The 19,392-nt window shown below is 33.9% G+C and overlaps 1 protein-coding gene across 1 annotated transcript in view; it reads right to left on the reverse strand.

Annotated features, from left to right (window-relative positions):
- nr3c1 (nuclear receptor subfamily 3, group C, member 1 (glucocorticoid receptor)) overlaps nt 1-19,392 on the reverse strand; it is a 56,878-nt gene that overhangs the window by 15,521 nt on the left and 21,965 nt on the right. Inside the window, exon 3 of the mRNA XM_056471687.1 lies at nt 566-714. Coding sequence (XP_056327662.1) covers nt 566-714 — 149 coding nt within the window. The remainder of the gene's footprint in view (nt 1-565; nt 715-19,392) is intronic.

Consider the following 19,392-nt stretch of genomic DNA (forward strand, 5'->3'; position numbering starts at 1 on the left):
CTCCAAAAACATTGCATTCAGTTTAAAAGTAAAAAACACAATCTTTTAAAGCATATTATTCCCATTAAAAACACTTTGGTAAATGCATACTCGGGTAGCCATGGGTCGGTAAAAGATTCTGATGATATGATATCCTTGCATAAAAATATCATGGTTTGACGGTATTGTGATTACTGCTCTAAAATATATTCTTTTTAAATGTCTGGGTAAAAAAACTAAAACTTTTCCTCCTTTAAACACAATATATTTTATTTTGAGAAACATTTGAGATCTTTTTTGGAGCAGTAAACATGTCACGACAAATAATTCAATTGAATCATTGACTTCTGCTGTCTTCATTAGTTTCTAAAACACAATTTCTTTACAGTTTAAAATGGCGTATTTGGATATCTTTTGGAGATACTCTTATATTTACCATAGGAACACTATAGCAGAATATTTTGGCGGTTTTAAAATCTTGACTTTTCCAAACTGCGGTATACCTTGAAAACAGTTATCATCCCATCCCTATACTCAAGGGAATGAATAGTAAACACATTTATACCACAGATATATGGTAGAATACCTTCAACAGCCCTCTTAAAGAAGACTTTACAGCTTCCACAAGTGAGAACTCCATAATGGCAGCCAGAAGCCTCATCTGAGCAAACCAGACAGATCTTGTGTGTGCCAGTCTTTCCACCAGCTGACGATGTGGCAGTGCTGTCTTCAGGCCTGAAACAATCAGAAATATGTATATTTTAATGTCCAGGAATATTATAGTATTATATTATAGTGCTATCATTTTGAATATTAAACTGAAATGTACACTGCTGCCTGAAAGTTTGGGATCAGTAAGATTAGGGTTGGGTGATAAATCGAAAAATTATCGAAATGGACACTCAGAACCTATAATCAGTCCAATTTTTTCCAAATACTTTCCCTACCGTGTGTAGAGCTTATTATACTTATTATATTATGATTTCTACTTATTATATTATTCTGATATTGTACTTCTGCTAAGTGCATGAGTATGGTCCGGCTTCGCATAACCACAGACCTTTCAAAAAAATGTGACTACATGCCACAATGACACGTAGCGCAAGCTTTGTGATTGGTCAGTTTGGTAGTGGTGTCGAGGGTGGGCGGTGCGGAGAGCCATGTTTTAGGCAATGTGTGTTTTAATTTCAGTTGTTGGTGTTTAATAAATAATCATAGATAGTAGTGTGTGTTTCCTTCAATTATTTTAAAATCAAGTAATTCACCCTTCATTCAAAAATCTCTCACCTGTAATATGTGAGCACTGTACAAAATCTGTCAGTGAACTATTCAATTCAATTCATCTTTGTTTCTATAGCGCTTTCACAATGTAGATTGAGTCAAAGCAGCTTCACAAGAAGATTAATGTGGGCAACTATAAGGGCAAAAACATAAAAAAAAAAAAATATAATCGTTCATTAATTGTAACAGAGTTAAAATGTTAATAAAATTAATAACGATTTTCATTTTAGGCCAAATCGCCCAGCTCTAAGTAAGACTTGTTAATCTTTTGAATTCTATTTACCTGCATTTTTTGGATCAAAAATACTTTAAAATTCTGAAATATTATTAGAATTTAAAATGGCTGTTTACTTTTTGAATGTATTCATGTGATTTAAAGCTGATTTTTCAGCAACATTACCCATCACATGATCTTTTAGAATTCATTATAATACCCCGACTTGCTGTTCTATCATGATCAATTATTATTGATACTCGATTATTAATAACGGTTATTGTTGAAGACATTTTTTTCCTTCATAAGATTGTTGGAACTACATTTTATTATATTATTAAATTTCACAATAACATAATTTATATGAACTTTTTGAAATTTCTTTTACAGGATGAATGTCTTTACATTCCATATTCCATCCTAAACAGGTTTGATGTTATCTTGATGAGTAAGAGAGTGAATAATATACAATACCGTCCAAAAGTTTGGAGTCAGTAGGATTTTTAAATGTTTTATAATAAGCTTCTCCTGCTCACCAAGGACGCATTTATTTAATCAAAAATACAGTACAAATAGTACAATTATGAAATGTTATTGCACTGTAAAATAACTGTTCAAAAGTAGTTAATAATTTAATTGAACAATTTATTCCAGTGATTTTAAAGATGAATTTTCAGCTTCATTGTTCTAGTTGTCAGAGTCAGAGTTCTAGTTGTCATAAGCGCTATACAAATAAAGGTGGATTGAATTGAAGTGGAAAAAAAAGAGTCACGTGATATTTCAGAAATCACTCTAATATTAATTATTATTAATGGTTTTAATAATAACAGCAATAATGACTGGAGTAATAATTTCATTTGAAACTACATACAGTAAGAAAGCAGTTATTTAACATTTTAATAAACATAAACATTTAATAAATGCCACTTTGATGAACAGAATAACTTTCTTAAAAAAAAAAAAACATGAAAAAAAAATACCCCAAACTTTTGACCAGTAGTGTATATTTGGTAGTTCTCCACCAAAGTATGAAACAGCCTAACAGTTTTCAACACTGATAATAATATAAATATTAAATAATTCATATTTATAGAACTTCATATTAAAATAATTTCTATTATTATAGAAATGTTGCTTTGACATCACCGAAACAAAATGTATTTATAACTACATTCAATAAGAAAGCAGATCTTTTAAACTATACTATTTTACTGTATTTTGACCAAATAAATGCATTATTGGTGTGCAGAAGAGCCTTATTTTAAAAGCATGATCACAAACTATTGTGTATCTATCTGCATAAGTAGTTTCAGCCCACTCCCATGACAAAGCTATGATTATGAAACATAATAAATCCAAAAGACCGGCCACCAGGTGGCGACTGCCATATGTAGCCAAAATATTCAGCACTGCTCCACCTCCACAGCGACTGCACTGAGCCACTTTTGCAACGCCTCCACATGCGTTTAGTGTGAGAGAAAACGACAGAATACAAGTAGGGCTTTACAGTGTAGTAGAAATAAAATAAACAGTTGCTCGCATGCAAATCACTCATGTGAAGCAGAGTAGAAAGGAGGAGAGAGCAGTTGCATATCCTCTTTAAACCGCTAGATAACATCTGTTTGTATAACGTCAGCACACAGAGTTGCTCAATGATCAAATACCACATTAAAGTCAAACGGCTGTAGTATCAATCCAATTTGTGCTCTGAATTCAATGTGTTGAGAAAACAACGCAGGCTGTAATTACACGGAAATATACACATGACTTGAGTGCAGCAGATATCGCCTCGTCATTTGTGTTTCAGTGGATAATCAGCAAGATTATTGCTGTGCTTTATTCACAACCAAGTATCATGGAGTAATGTGAAAATCTAGATTGACGTGCCCCCAACAAGTCTAAACAAGAGAGATCTTGTTAGGCACCAAACGATCACGGAGTTCATTTGCTTACAGTTGTTAAGCAACGTCACAACTTGTCATGTGAAAGATATGGTTCACGTAAAAACGAAAATGTACTCCTAATACACGTACTCGTAATTCACTGAAAAAGATTATGTCCGCAAAATTGTTGCAAACAATTTATATGTTGAATTTGAACAAATAAATTAAATGTATTAATGTTCAACCTAATTTGTTTGTTTAAATTCAGCCTAACTAAATTGTTTACAACCACTTAACTTAAAGTGAGTAAACACAAGGAAACAGCTATGAATAATTGTTTTCAGTGTAGTTTCTTTCGTCTGTTGAAAATATTTTAAAGAACGTTGGTCAACAGTGAGTAAACAAAGACTTTGACTTCCATTGTGTTGGAAAAAAACTGCATGAAAGTCAATTGGTTAACAACATTCTTTAAACAAACAAACAAACAAACAAACTCCTATAGGTTTGGCACAAGAAGATGGTGAATAAATCTTTTTTTTTTTTTAAACGCCAAACGTTATGCTTAAAATTGCTTATTTGTGACTCACGTGTTTCAAAATGTGAGGTTGTTTTTGTCCGATTTATTGCCATTTCTGTATCTTATCTTTTGGTTCGTGTCCAAAAACATCCAAATAAATAACCAAACGAGTTACCTGTTGTTTTTGTTCAAATCTGTTATTGACGTTATTAAACCGAAGGAGATACCTGTTGTTATTTTTTTTGTTCAAATCTGTTATTGATATTATTAGTATATGGTAATGCAAATAAAAAGTAAAGTTACGTCTGGTGCTTATCATGCTGGAATGCATTTTACTGCTTTTTAAAAGAAACCAAACAATTATTTTATTGGCTCTTTTTATTGAGCTGCTGTAATGAAGACCTGTTAAAAGCAACTTGTGCATGTATGCGTGCATTTATGTGTAATAGAACCAAGTCATACCTTTCAGGCTCAACCTGTTCTCTATTGTTTAGAAAACATTTTAATAATAGTTTTAGACATAATTGCCTATCGCAGAGCTCTTCAACTGATAGCCCACAGGGAAAAATGTGTGCTGATACTGGTTTTGATTGGAAATCCTCTACCTTACATGCTTAATCTGATTCCCAAAGGAAAGTCCTTTAAATGATTAGTTTAGTTTCAGAATGAAAATGTCCTGATAAATGACTCTCCCGCCTGCCATTCACAAAATTAATTCATTACTTCAGTCAAACATGTTGTAAGGATGGAAATTTCCTGATAAATTACTCACCCCCTTGTTCTCCAAGGTGTAAAAGGGATAGTTCATCCATAAATAAAAAATGACTCACCATTTACCCTGAGGTGGATGTCAACTTTGAGTTTCTTTCTTATGCTGAACACAAAAGAAGGTATTCTGAAGAATGTTAGAGACCGGTCACCATTAACCGACAATAGTTGGTGAAAATGATACTATGGAAGCAGATGACTACCGGTTTCTAATATTCTTCAAAATCTCTTCACTTGTTTTCAGCAAAAAAAGAAACTTGGAAGAAGTGGAGCAGGAGTAAATGATGCTGTGCATTTTTTGATAAACTTGAATTTCTTTCTTTGTTAAAAATAAATGTAAGTGTTTTTTTTTAATAAAACATGCGCTATTTTCACCATACAGTGGACTTCAATGGTGATCAGTTTTACAGTGCAGCTTCAAGAGACTCTACATGATTTGCAGCAAAACTCTTTCTGATTCTGATCCCACTTGGAAGTGGTGTTAGAGAGACCAGCAGGGGGCGCTCAAACCTCCAATCTGTCACCACATTAAACTGATAAGGACTCTATACTGCTCAGTGAGCGCTGTCTTTCGGATGAGACCTTAAACTGATGTCCTGACTGTGTTGTCGTTAAAAAGGATGTTGTTCGAAAAGAGTAGGGGTTTAATCCTGGCATCCTGGCCAAATTTGCCCACTGGCCTCTGTCCATCATGGCCTCCTAACCATCCCCATATCATAATTGGCTTCATCACTCTGTCTCCTCTCCACCAATCAGCTGGTGTGTGGTGTGCAGTCTGGCGCTATATAGCTGCCGTCACGTCATCCAGATGGATGCTGCACACCCAAAAATGTGTAAAGCGTTTTGAGTGTCCAGAAAAGCCCTATATAAATGTAAGGAATTATTATTATTATTATTATTATTATTATTATTACTTAAGGAATAGGGCCTTATCTAACAAAAGGATCTGTTGTTTTATTAGAAAAAAATATTAAATACATTTTAACTTTTAAAGTTTGCATCCCTGAGCTTTTGGGGTTAAAAAATACAAGTAAAAGTACAAGTACATATATTTAAAATTTTAAGATAATGTCAGATCATTTCGCTTCTCGGGAGGGATTATTTAGAGCTCACTGAAACTGCTGTTTGGAAGTTCAAACCACACAGCACCATAGAAGTGCAAGACATTGCTCAACATATTTAAGTACACCCCTCACAAATCTCTCTTTTTAAATTCATATTTTGAATAGGAAGCTATACAATATTATATTTGTGCATATACGTTAGATTAGTCAGAACTGAAGCCAAATCTGGAGCTTATCTGACTAAATAACTTGCTATTACCGTCCAAAAAATAGTAGCCCAAATTTATATGTTATGAAAAAAATTTTAAATATAAATTTAACAAAGTGGAAAATCAAGAGAAGCAAAAAATTGAAAAATTTAGTAGAAATTTTGTAGTTAGTAATTTTTTTTCAATATTTTGCTTAAATTTAATTGTAATATCTTTCAATTTCTAAATATGTTTGGTGACTTAAATATTATTTTAATAAATAAATCTGTTTAATAAATCTGTTTTGTTCAAATGCACCAAAATGCATTGCCTATATTCACAAAGAAATGGATAAAATGCTTAGTAATTGTGTTGCTTTCATGATAATTTCCATTACTAAATAGGTAATAATAGACTATTTAAATGAAATGAAATAGTACTTTTGCTTTGCATGAAATGAGTCTGCGCATGTGCTTGTAGCGTGACCTTCTTGTCTTTTTTATCTTCTCCTTTGCTTAAACAGTTGGAGATAATAAAATGCATGAGTGAACAATGCATGAAATTAAAATAAGTATACATTTAAGATGAAAGATCGTGACATTTAAGAAGATAAATTACAGTAATTTAATGGTTGGCTTGGGGGCAAACAAACATGCCATCAAATATTTCCTTAGAAGGCAGTACTAAGGAATAGCATCTGATAGAATGTGATAATGTATGTAAATATGTCATTGTGCAAAACGCTTTGAAAATGCACCTGGAAAGTGCTCAAATTTGACTTTGGAAAAAGTGTAAGAACCCATAGAGGTGCATAGAGGAAAAAAAAACCCTGCACGTTTTTCCTCAAGCTTAATTTGATTTCAACTGAAGAAAGACAAATATGAACATCTTCGATGGCGAAGGAGGGGAGTAAATTATCAGGAAACGTTCATTCTGGAAATGAACTAATCCCTGAAAAGGCCTTGGTGTACTTAGTGAGTAGAGCATTGTGCATCAGAAAACAGAAAAGTTGTGTAAAGTTCACCACCTGTAATAGATTAACAAATGATGGGAGGATGTGGGACTATTAGAGTTGAAGTGGAGCTTAAATTTCCAATGGAGGTAGAGGTTGATCTTCGGTTTTGTGTCATGCATTGCTTAAAGCCAAATGTCAGTTGGGGGCTTGGTTCTATTTATAAGTTGATGATTGGATATTGAGAAGTGTTTGATGTGTTATGCAGGCAGATAAACGTGATCTTGCAGGAGTGGGTTTAAAGAGACTCTATTATGGGTTTTTGAAGATGACCTTCCATGCAGTGTGTAACACAGCTCTGAGTGGATGGAAACATCCAGCTGAGGGTTAAATCTGGAAGTGCATCGTGTTTAAAACTATTGATTCTTTAAGGAAAGAGTCGAATGAATGGTTCGTTTTGTGTTCGGATCTTTTGCATGCTCGTATCAGCATCGATACGGGACATCACCAAATATAAAGTGCCAGATCACATGAAACATGAACGTGCCTTTCCCTTCTAACATTAGCAGAGCTCAGGGGATCATGGGATTGATCATGACACGAAGATTACTATCACTGAGAGATGGTCAGATATGCGGCTGTGAGGAATAAAAGGGTAAAGTTAATTCTTACAACAATACCACAGTATAACATGTGCTGTGTTTGTTCCTGTCATTTTTCCAATGATTGATACAATAACCTACACTGCAATGTGGGATTCGCAAGCTGTTTGTTAATAAAGGAAGGATCAGCAAAGACTGTTCATGTATGGGACTTTTGTCAGTAACTGTAACACAGTTTATATGGACCAGTTTCTGTCTACTCCAGATCCTGTAAGTGTTTCTCCTTCCCACACAGCCTGTAAGTCTGATTAAAATGGTTGTCTTGTTTTCTGAAGTTAGCAAAATATGTATTTAATTGTGTCTTGTAACTTGTAATCGCTCCACGCAGCTTGTAATCACTTATCTTTTATAAATCAGTGTTTGTAATGTAGCTCTCAGGTTAAATCGCGTCCAAAACCATGTTGAGAATGCGACGCATGCTTCTTCCTTTACCGATTTAAATGCGTTTTTGAACTCGCGATCCTCTGCCGTTTGTTGTTGTGGCCCTAATCAGCTGTTTCCTACACATGCCTGGTCAGTTTTCAAAATAGTTCAACTATTTCCACTGTGTGGATTAATACTGACTATGTTGTTGCTATTACTTAGAGTAGGGTTAAGAATAGAGCAATATGCTAGTGTTTAACTGCATTGCTTTAATGCACTCCTGCATTGGGCTCACACATATACTCCGAACTTTGGCTACTTCATAACCATGGTGGGCGTTTCTTTCCATCTTTCGCTGAACCCAGTCAACCAATCACAAGAGACTGGGCCATCGGGCCAATCAGTGCAGATTAACATCACGCTGAGGTTTGGAACAAACGAATCGCTGAACAAGTCATATGGGAGTCATGGGGATAACTATGTAAAAATAAGTGCATATTATATGACAATGAAAGCGTTTTTTTTGATCTTGCAAGCATATCAGCCTTTTGTTGGAGACCCCCAAAACCAAAATATGACTTATTATAATGCATAATGTGGGTTCTTTAAGTGAAATAATGCAAGTGATGTTAAAATGGAGAATGTAAACCATAGCTGGAGTTCTGTGAAATAAAATTAGGGCCCTGTGATTTGTAGAATGACTGAAACCGTTCATTAAAATACTGTTTACTAAATAATCTGAACAGTTACATTTTCATTTGAGTACATTTTTATAAATGGCTAATGTTTTATGACTTTGTTTGATTCCCACCATTTTTGAGAAGAGTTTTTGATAAAAATCATAAACCCAGAAAAATGATCATAGATTAGACAGAATTTCTGAATAATAATCAATAAAAATGAATAATAATCAATAAAAATGAATAATAATCAATAAAAATCTCATATGGTCATATTGTTGAAAAGTTTGATAAATTCTGCAGATTGGAAATGTTTTTAGCTTATTCAAATTAAATTTTGACAGTCTGAACTGGGAAAAGACTTTATAGAACTCTTGAAGTAAAAAAAAAATGGTTTAAACTTTTTATAGATCATTACTACAATTTATCTATTCATACCACCAACGTTGTTTAGTAGCATTTAAGCATTTAACCACTGAAAAATGAGAAAAATATATATGGACAATCTTAAAACCAAGAAAAATAAAAACAATACAATTAAAGAAAATAAAAAGTTTTTAAAAACACACAGTTTTACTGTTATAATAATGAAGGGGGGGGTCCTTGGAAAGTGACCCCAAAAACCTTTTGTTTGACATGCTGTATACATTGCCAAACATGAGCTGTCTTTTCATACTGGAAGGTCCAGTTCTGTCAGTTTGATTAAACATGAAAAGGCCAGATGAATCTCCCTGAATGAATTGTTCGCAACAAGATGCATGTCGACAATGAATATGATGAACAGTCATTTCATGCCAGCTTTAAATAGACAACCGCCTGACCTTGAATTGGTGGCAAATGATGAGATATATGTTGCTAAAATCCTCAATTCTGCACATTCTTTTTACTTATCAATAGTGTGCATTTGATGAGCACAAATCCATGTGACTTCCGACACGCTGCATTGACGTACTATTGATCTCCACAGTCCCTGCCATCTAACGATCACCGAGAGCTGAAAATCTCACATGCAATTTGTGTACTGGGGCAACATTTTAATTGTCACATGCTAGATTACTCTATTTGTTTTAATAGCTTCATTATACCTTAAATGGCACATAATGACATTTAGCAGAAGTTAATCACCCATTTATCAGAACCAAATGCCTAATCCTTGGCTAAAATCTTTAGTCTCTCAGGATCGGAGAGCAAAAACAACAACAATAAAAAAAAGGGAAATGGCTTTTACCCTGAAGAGAAACGCATAAAAACAGAAAGAGGAAGTTGAGCATGCCATTGCTGCTTCTGGCATTCTTTTCAAAGCCTTGAAGAAGTTCTGATAAGATTACCGTCTCATATATCAGGACACAAGTAACACTTTGCTTTGAAACGCAACCCTTTTTTCAGATTAAACAACCATGTCATGATAATTGTTTAGGGAATAAATAATCTCTACACCAGAAGCTCTATCTTGCTTTTTTTTTGGCTCAGGTGACTCATAATGAACTCCTGTAAATATGGGTCACATTTGCTTTGCAACCAGTTTAACCACATTGGTTTGCTCAACCAAAAGTACAGTTACATTACTCGCATTGTTCACAGGAGAAAATTCACAGGGTTAAACCAGTAATCAGAAGCACACCAAGAGGAAAATATTCGAAGGCATTTTATGACAAACAGGCGAGAGCGCAGGCCCTGTGATTACCGTGGTGCAGAAAAACGCAGACTGAATCACAGAGTCATAAAAACAGAATAAGCTCTAGAACACAGAATGTCACAGGATTGGAAACTTTCGGATGAATAAATCAAAAGGGCTGTGCAGTGTTAATCTAATCATAAAAAAAAGTTTAAATATGTTCTACGTGGCATCTTCAATGTCGAATGCACGATCTTCAAGTCTAGAGCTGCTCTGATAATCACTGCACTTCCATTTTACTTTAGAAAAAAAACTATTGCTATATTGTGAGAAACTTGTGGTGTCTTCATGACAATCTATCAAAATAAAAGTTTGTTTAAACGAAGAAATTTAGTCAAAAATACATTAATTTTATTTATTTATTTATAAAGTAACTCAAATTTAATTCAGCAATAAGGATGTCAATATTCTGAAATTTCCATCATCGATCATCATTTAAATAAATTGATTAATCGTAAACCTTAACAATGTGAGATGTCTTATTAAGCGGCAAACTGTCACTTTATATGAAAATGTGTAAATGAAACTAGGGGTGTGACGATAACCGCATTATCGACATGTCAACCGCGGTGATGTGGTTATTACAGTCATCCCCAGCCTTTTTTTAGCTTATCGTTTATTTTTGTTCCTGAAACTTTCCGGATTGTATAGAAAAACATTCATTCATCCATTTTCTTTCCAGCTTAGTCCCTATATTAATCAGGGGTCACCACAGCAGAATGAACCGCCAACTTTATCCATATGTTTTACGCAGCAGATGCCCTTCCAGCTGCAACCCATCACTAGGAAACACCCATACACTCTCATTCACACACATACACTACAGACAATTTAGCTTTCCTAATTCACCTTAACTGCAAGTCTTTGGACTGTGGGGGAAACCGGAGCACCCGGACTCCACTCAGAAATGCCAAGTGACCCGGCTGAGGCTCGAACCAGCTACGTTATTGCTGTGAGGCAATCGTGCTACCCACTGCACCACCGTGACGCCCATAGAAAAACAGAACAAACTAAATAAAAAGAATTAAAAGCCTGCACTAAATATTTTTCACTTAAAGTATAGATTGAGGTTACAAACGAAAACACTGACTAAATCCTTTTTAAAGTTTTTTTTCTTCCTCCGTCAAATGAAAATAGGCCTGCTAACTCAAATCAGTCGCTCTATGGAAAATAGGCATTTTTAATGCTCCGCTGTAATTACTATATCACAAACCTCTGTTAACATACAAGTCATTATTTTAAAGATTATGTCCTGAGAATCAGATTTTTACCTTAGTGCTGGCTTTTCATTTTCGCCATCTCACTCGCGGTGAGTTCCGGTGAAGGAGTGTTTTTAATTAGATAAACTATCCTCAGTTTAAGGTAGCCTGTGTCAAATTGACACATAAATATCAATATATCAACATAGGCTTTGCTGAAAGGCTGGTCAAATCTGCTCTTTACAGAAGCTTTAAACAGATGCTCATGCTGCGGCAGCAGGGATGAGACAACAACAAGTTACATATTTGTTGAATAATTTGTTGAATAATAAAGTATAGGCTTCTATAGCATATAATAATTTAGTTTTTTACATAAAGTCTAGTAGTGGTAGCTTCTGACCATTAAATCAAGACTTGTAACAGCAGTTAATGATTAAATCCTGAACAGAACTAACTTTAATATTTTTTTTAATTTTACAATAATTTTCATTAGTGTAACACCAGGACTACTAACATATTGTATAAATCTTTATAGGCTTATAATCAACACATCACCTAGTGGACCTTTGCCAATGTTTACACTTAAAGCCATTATTGCCAGTACAACATTCTAATATACAGGCTGATAAGTAGAAAATTGTAATGTGATTTTTAATTTTATTTTCTTTCAAAACTTTTTACTGTAGAAAACAAGAGAACTACTATTTGAATTTTACTCTCTTTTTTTCATGGTGAAAATCTCCCACACATCTGATTAGGCAAAAATCAATTCATCAATGCATTCTGCTGATTCAATCCACAATGCTGATTCCTTGTCTAATGATTTTGAACCAATTCAATCAATTTTGTGCTACATTTGCACAAAAATGGACAAACTATAGAATGCCAAAGACTTGGTGTGTTGCAGCGCTACTCATCTAGTATGCAACCAGCATCAGGATGCTGCTCAAATTCCTGCCTTGCCACAAAGCAGTACCTGGAGTTGTCATAGATGCAGCGATGTGCTCGTGTGGTTTGCGACTGGCTTTAGAATCTTGTGAGAGTGGATTGTAAATTTTTTTAAAGAACATCGTGAGCCAAAGAACTGTTTGTTCTTTATAATTGCTTTTTACAATCTGGGGTTTCATTTTTCCATTCAGAGCTTGTTCATCCTGAATATTAATTTGTTAATAAAGTAAAAAACTATTTTTTATTCCAATCATAAACAAAAGCATCGAAAAAATAGAAATAAATGTAGCTCAAGAACTGTTTTGTGAATTTATGTAATTTTTTTCAGAATCATATTGGATCATGAAGCCTCTAAAAAGTCCAACCCCTGCTGCTGATATCTTGCCTTCCTTGTATAAATTCTTCGAAAGCATGCGTTTGGTGAATGCAACGTCACACCATTTGAAAAGAACCAATCAAAAAGCCTCTTAGCCTGCAGCACATATCTGAAGTTGTTTAACCCGCAGAAATAATTTATCATCTTTAATGTCATCTTGGTGTTCTTGTCATGCCGATAATGACGCAACGAATGCATCATTAATACTGTTTTTTCAAATTGAAACTCCTGGTAATTTTCCACGACATCAGTTAATTGTTCATTAAAATAATCATTTATATTAATCAATACTTTTTGATGACAAAACATGTATTTTAATTGTTAAAATGGAACAAAAGTTAATCAATAAATAATAAATAAAACAGATTTTTATATGGTGCAGAGTATAAGCACGATTGAAATTTGTTTGTAGGCACAAGGCTGCATGATTTTCCCACAGTGTGTAGTTTATTTCTTTCATTTGGTGATTTGTAATGGTTCGTCCTCCAGGACTTTGCAGTTTAGACTGCTCTGCTGATTATAATGGGGGTGTTTTAGTTTATGGCATTGTGCCGTCAGTGTAGACACAGGGTAAGCTCTGCTCAGCCCAGCTGTGATGCAGACGAGAAAGTAGGTCAAAGCAATGGCACTCACACAGCCTGATCTCAGTGTGCAAAAGCACTTATAACATAGAGGTGATTTACATCCATTATGCACTTCTGCTGACTGTTAAGATTTCTGCTCTACGGGAACCGAACCGAGACGGCGAGAGAGCAAGGAAAGGAAATAAAGAGAGGGAGAACACCCTCTGTAATGGCTTCAGTTAAAGTTGGTTTGGCCGCTGTGTCAAATATATGCGATGACTAACCAGTCTGATATTCCTAATGCAGAGATGCTGTGAAATAGCTTCACAGTGTCTGAAATAGCTTTCAGTCAACTGATCTGGGACCGAGCTCGTTTTCAGTAACAAAACCTATTCAAAGCTGTTACTATATTGTAATTTAGCACAACTGGAATGTTGCATTGACTAATAAGCATTCCCTTTTGCTTTTAAATTAGTTATAAACCACATAATACAGATGGAAGATAATAAAGGTTTTGATGGTGTGTGTGGTATACTATTTAATGTTAAAGCCGAAGCCAGTGGCCCAGGTTTAAAGCTATTGTATTATCATGTTATAGCTTTAAAGGGACGGTTCACCCTAAAATAAAAATATTGTTATCATTTACTCAACTTTTACTTGTTTAAAACCTTTATGAGTCTTCTGTTGAACACAAAAGATGATATTTGAATACTGGATTGGCTTCCATGTTATTTATTTGTCGGGTACTATGGGTGGTAAAAGTTACAGTTTTATGGCATTCTTCAAAATATCTTCTTTTGTTTTCAATGAATTCAGTTAAGAAATTCATAAAGGTATGAAACATACATGCAGTGCTCAGCATATACGAATACACCCCTCACAAATCTCTCACTTCAATTAATATCTTCTATAGGAAGCTATACAATATTATATTTGTGCATTTACATTAGATTAGTCAGTACTGAAGCCCAATCTGGAGCTAAACTGACAAAATCACTTATAATAACGGTCCAAAATTAGTAGCCAAAATTTATGTTACAGAAAAATATTAAATAACATTTTCAAAAATAGCGAAAATCAAGAGAAATAAAAAATATATACAATTTCAGGAGTTCACACTTAGCTGATGATTGATTATGAAGCGAGTTTGGCATAAGATAAGATCATAAGATCCTCGAGCACCGGGCTCCCTCCCGTTTGCAGGGCGAGAGGGGAGTTAGAGCTCAGGTAGGTCTCGAGAACCCTGCCCTCTCCTGCCTCTGTTTAGAGCTCAGATTATAAGATTTGCTATGTAGAGATATACTGCTGGTTAAGAGTTCGACTATAGTGTTAATTTAGATTGATTAATTCACATGTTTTTGGACTGTGGGAGGAAACCGGAAACCCACGCAGCCACAGGGAGAACATGTAAACTCCGCACAGAAACGACAGCTGGCCTGTTAAGGATTTGAGCCAGTGACATTCTTGCTGTGAGGCAACAGTGCTAACCACTGGGCCACCGTGCTTCCCTATAGAGGGAAAGGTGGAGGAGTAGGGCCGGAAGGGGGAATTCTTCAAGGTTAATATAACTGTAGTAAGAAACTCTGGTTATTTATTGTGAGTAAGGAATCATCTGATTGGTGAATCATGCATTAGTTAATGGGGGACCAGCAGTGTTAAATCATATCATGTGCTCCTCTCGAAATTAGCTTATAAATAAACTTCATTTTGTTGAAATTTTGTAGTTTGTCATTTTTGTTTGCAATATTTTGCATGAATTTAAATGTATTATCTTTCCATTTCTAAAGATGTTCTGTGACTAAAATATAATTTAATAAATATATGTTTAATAAATCTGTTTTGTTCAAATGCACCAATATATATTAACCATATTCACTTAGTGATGGATAAAAATATTCATTTTCAAAATGGGGTGTACTCATTTATGCTGAGCACTGTAAATATAATTGTTTATTTTAACTTCTATTTTTAGATTGTATTTATTGTAATTTCTTTTTAAAATTCTACTTTTTGTATGAATATTTATTGTTACGCACCTCGGTCTGAGAGTAACACAACTTACATTCTCTGTATGTTCCTAAAAGTCGTGTACATGTGGTTGAATTGACAATAAAGCTGACTTTGACGTTTTTGACTTGAACCACTTGAGGGTGAGTAAATTTATTTTTGGTGAACTATCCCTTTAAGAGACCCAACAAATGCTCGAGTAACATGGCTTAAACTAAAACACAAATATATCACTTTCACAGAAATGATAACAAGATCTGTGCTATTTTAAAACTGCCTTCTAATATTTCATATTGATTCACCTATTCTTGGCTGTGTCAATATGGAGAATTTAACATTAAGTAGGATTACATTCCATATCCAGTTTGCAGTCTCTTTTGTAAATATTATATTCTATACCAGTATCGTTCCATATTTAGGAGCTAGTATGTTTTGGCTCAGAAGTTTTTTTTTTAAATGAATGAATGCTTAATTTATTTAATAAAAACAAAAACAGCAAAGTGATAAAATATTTAATAATAAACAAACAAAAAAAGTTTCAATTAAATTGCTAAATTTTAAAACATTTATTCCTGTGTTTGCAGGCTCAAGAAAATGTAAAACCATAAAGGTCAAATAATTTACTTCAAATCAACATGAATTTAAAATGATTCAATGTATAAAACTTAAACTTATTCCAGCTACTTGCCAACTTTCTTTTCTTAAACATAAAAGTAAAAAAACTACAACACAAATTAAAACTAAATTAATTAAAATCAATGAAATCTATTTAAACCTATTCACTTTACATTTTCTTCTAGATTTACCCATACATCTGTTATATCTTCTTATTTATTTATTATTTATTATTTTTTCAATTGGTTCATTTATTGATCTGTGTCTTGATTCATCTTTGCATACTTATTGAAGACCTCAGGAAATAGGGAGGGGTGGGAGATGGAAGGGATGATGCTTAGAAGGGGGTAAACGTTTAGGTTCGATTTAAGAGTTCTACAGTTTTCTTGTTTTTGTTGTCGCTATATTTGATGTCATCTCTTTGCTGATAGGACTCTATTCTTCATATACATTTATATGGTATCTGGAAAAAAACGCCATAAAAATATTGAACGCAGAAATAATTAAAAATATTCTACATACCAATTTCTGGTTAGGTGAGCTATGGAGTAGGATGTGTCCGCTAGGAGGTCCTGCAGAATTTGAATTGTTTCTGAATTGATGCACATTTCTACTTAGCTTCAAAAGTGAACTTCAAGCTGTAAAGGCAGAATTCTCTAACACAATGGTATGGATGCAAACTGAAATATTGACACTGTAAAGTACATTACAAAGTACGAACATTCTCTTTCCACATGTTCGGATGATGTGACTGTGCTACATGAAAAGGTTGACTCTCTTTCGGTTACTGTGGTAAAACTAAAAACATTTGAAATACAATAGGAAATGATACTAAAATAGCACTGGTTATTACTCTAGTACTGACTGTCTTGTGAATCTATTGAATTAAAGCTTCAAATAAAAATATTAAAAGGAAAAATATAAATCACATGAAAACATTTACTCACTTCACTTGTTCAGAAGTTTGAGTTTCTTATTTCTGTTCAAGATACAATAAGATATTTAGAAAAAAGCTGATAGCTGGCAGCCATTGCCTTCCAGAGTATTTATTTTCCTATATTATAAAAGAGGATGGGTGCCTGCAGCAAACCAGCATTCTTCAAAATATCTTCTTTTTCTATCCCTTTAATAAACATTTATTATTAATGTTTTGTTCAGTGTGTTTAGGGATACTATGATGTAGGGTTGTCGTGATACTATTAATTCATTTCACTATACTTTACCAGCTGAAGTATCGTGATACCAAGTATTATTGCGATACTGTAAATCATAACTCAAATCTATGAAATAAAGAAAATTGTCAGAAATACTATATTTTATATATTATAATAGACCTACTTGAATATAATTAATAATTCCTTTATTATTGAAACAAGTATTTGCACATCTCTTCACCTAAAATGTATTCGTACCAACAAAAATACATTAAAATGAAGGTACAAATTATACCAAACTAAATTCTTTACAAAAAGAGCCTTTTTTCAACAAACTTGGGCTATATGAAGTGGTCAAAATTGTTTCAATGTTTCCTTTTGCTCTTTTGGGTTTTTCATCTATTGCTTTTTTTTTTCAGTCTTATCCTAAAATATTAAGATGAAAATATAAACCACATGAAAACATTTACTCACTTCACTTGTTCAGAAGTTTGAGTTTCTTATTACTGTTGTAGATACAAGAAGATATTTAGAAAAATGCTGATAGCTGGCACCCATTGCCTTCCAGAGTATTTATTTTCCTTCACTATAAAAGGGGATGGGTGCCTGCAGCAAACCAGCATTCTTCGAAATATCTTCTTTTTCTATCCCTTTAATAAACATTTATTATTAATGTGTTGTTCAGTGTGTTTAAGGATACTATGATGTAGGGTTGTCGTGATACTATTAATTCATTTCACTATACTTTACCAGCTGAAGTATCGTGATACCAAGTATTATTGCGATACTGTAAATCATAACTCAAATCTATGAAATAAAGAAAATTGTCAGAAATACTATATTTTATATATTATAATAGGCCTACTTGAATTTAATTAATAATTCCTTTATTATTGAAACAAGTATTTGCACATCTCTTCACCTAAAATGTATTCGTACCAACAACGTTTTTCAACAGACTTGCGCTATGTGAAGTGGTCAAATTGTTTCCTGTTGCTCTTTTGGCTTTTTAATCTATGTTTTTTTTTTTTTTTTCAGTCTTATCAGAATCCAAAGTACTTCAAAATTTCACTTTGTGAGTTGTTCTTTTTAAGGGATTGCCACAGTTGTAGCTGCTCAATCATATTGACAGGAGCAGAAAAGAACGGATTCAGATTGGAACTGAGTCATCAGACAATATGCAATAGGCTACCTTAAAAGGCATGAATTCCATACAATTTTGCAACCTTAGAAGGCTCCATAGACTTAAAATAAAATTGTCTAATGTTGCACAAGCGTGTGAGCATTTCAGTGACTTTTCCACATGCAACATTATGTATTGTAAATAGACCGTTAATGACGAGACTACCGTTTACAAACTACAGTGGCACCGTCAGTATTTTAGAGCCATAGTATCAAGATACTACCATAGTACAGGTAAACCGTGCAACCCTAATTTGATGAATGGAAAACTCCAGAGTTTTTGGTAACATTTTAAAAGTCTATACCATCATCTTTCACATTATTTCATTTTATGCATTTCAACTGAACAACATCAAGATCTAAAAATGAACAAAGTGTTTCATGAATCTTTTATTATTTAACATAATTAAAAAGGGGAATCATTCCATATTTACTCAAAACTAAAAAAACAAAAGCAATAAGCAATAGACTGACAGAAGTGCTCTGTAAAATGTCAAATCTGTTATTTTTATAATGACATTTGTTGTAAAGTGTGAGTTAGAAGAGCCAAGAACACATAAATCTCCCTCTGTCTGGACCTTCTATGTTTAGCTACAAGTGTCCTTCAAACAAACTGCATCTGACCACAGGAAGTAAAAAAACTGTCATGGTAATAACAGTTCAATGTAAAGCACTTTAATGAAATGCCACTAAGTAATGCACAGAGCCTGTTTTTATACAGTATTACAGTGTTCGCAGAACAGTGTGACGATCTCTACATTCTTAAGATCAGCTCCAGGGTCTTTTTTTTCCCTTCAGAAAACCTATATTTTCACTAGTCGAATGGTCTTCATTGCGGGGCTGGTTATGCAGAGTTAAAAATATTTGGTGGGTGTGCGCTGGAGGGAGGAGAAGAGAGAAAGACGAGGAGGAGAAAATGAAAACAAGCTACTTATTCACAGCTGCCTTCCATGTTGACTCATATAAAGCCAAGAACGATTTGAGCAAGGCTTTCAGGAAGAATGTCTGAGTCACTACAAATCAAAGGGTTTGGCGCAATTAGATAGTCATTCATGGTGAAGAGTCAGTCACATAAGAGAGGAGAGAGAAGACTGACAACAAAAACAAAAAAAAAAAAACGAC

The sequence above is a fragment of the Danio aesculapii genome, chromosome 14 (genome assembly GCF_903798145.1).
Source record: "Danio aesculapii chromosome 14, fDanAes4.1, whole genome shotgun sequence".
NCBI classification, from domain to species: domain Eukaryota; kingdom Metazoa; phylum Chordata; class Actinopteri; order Cypriniformes; family Danionidae; genus Danio; species Danio aesculapii.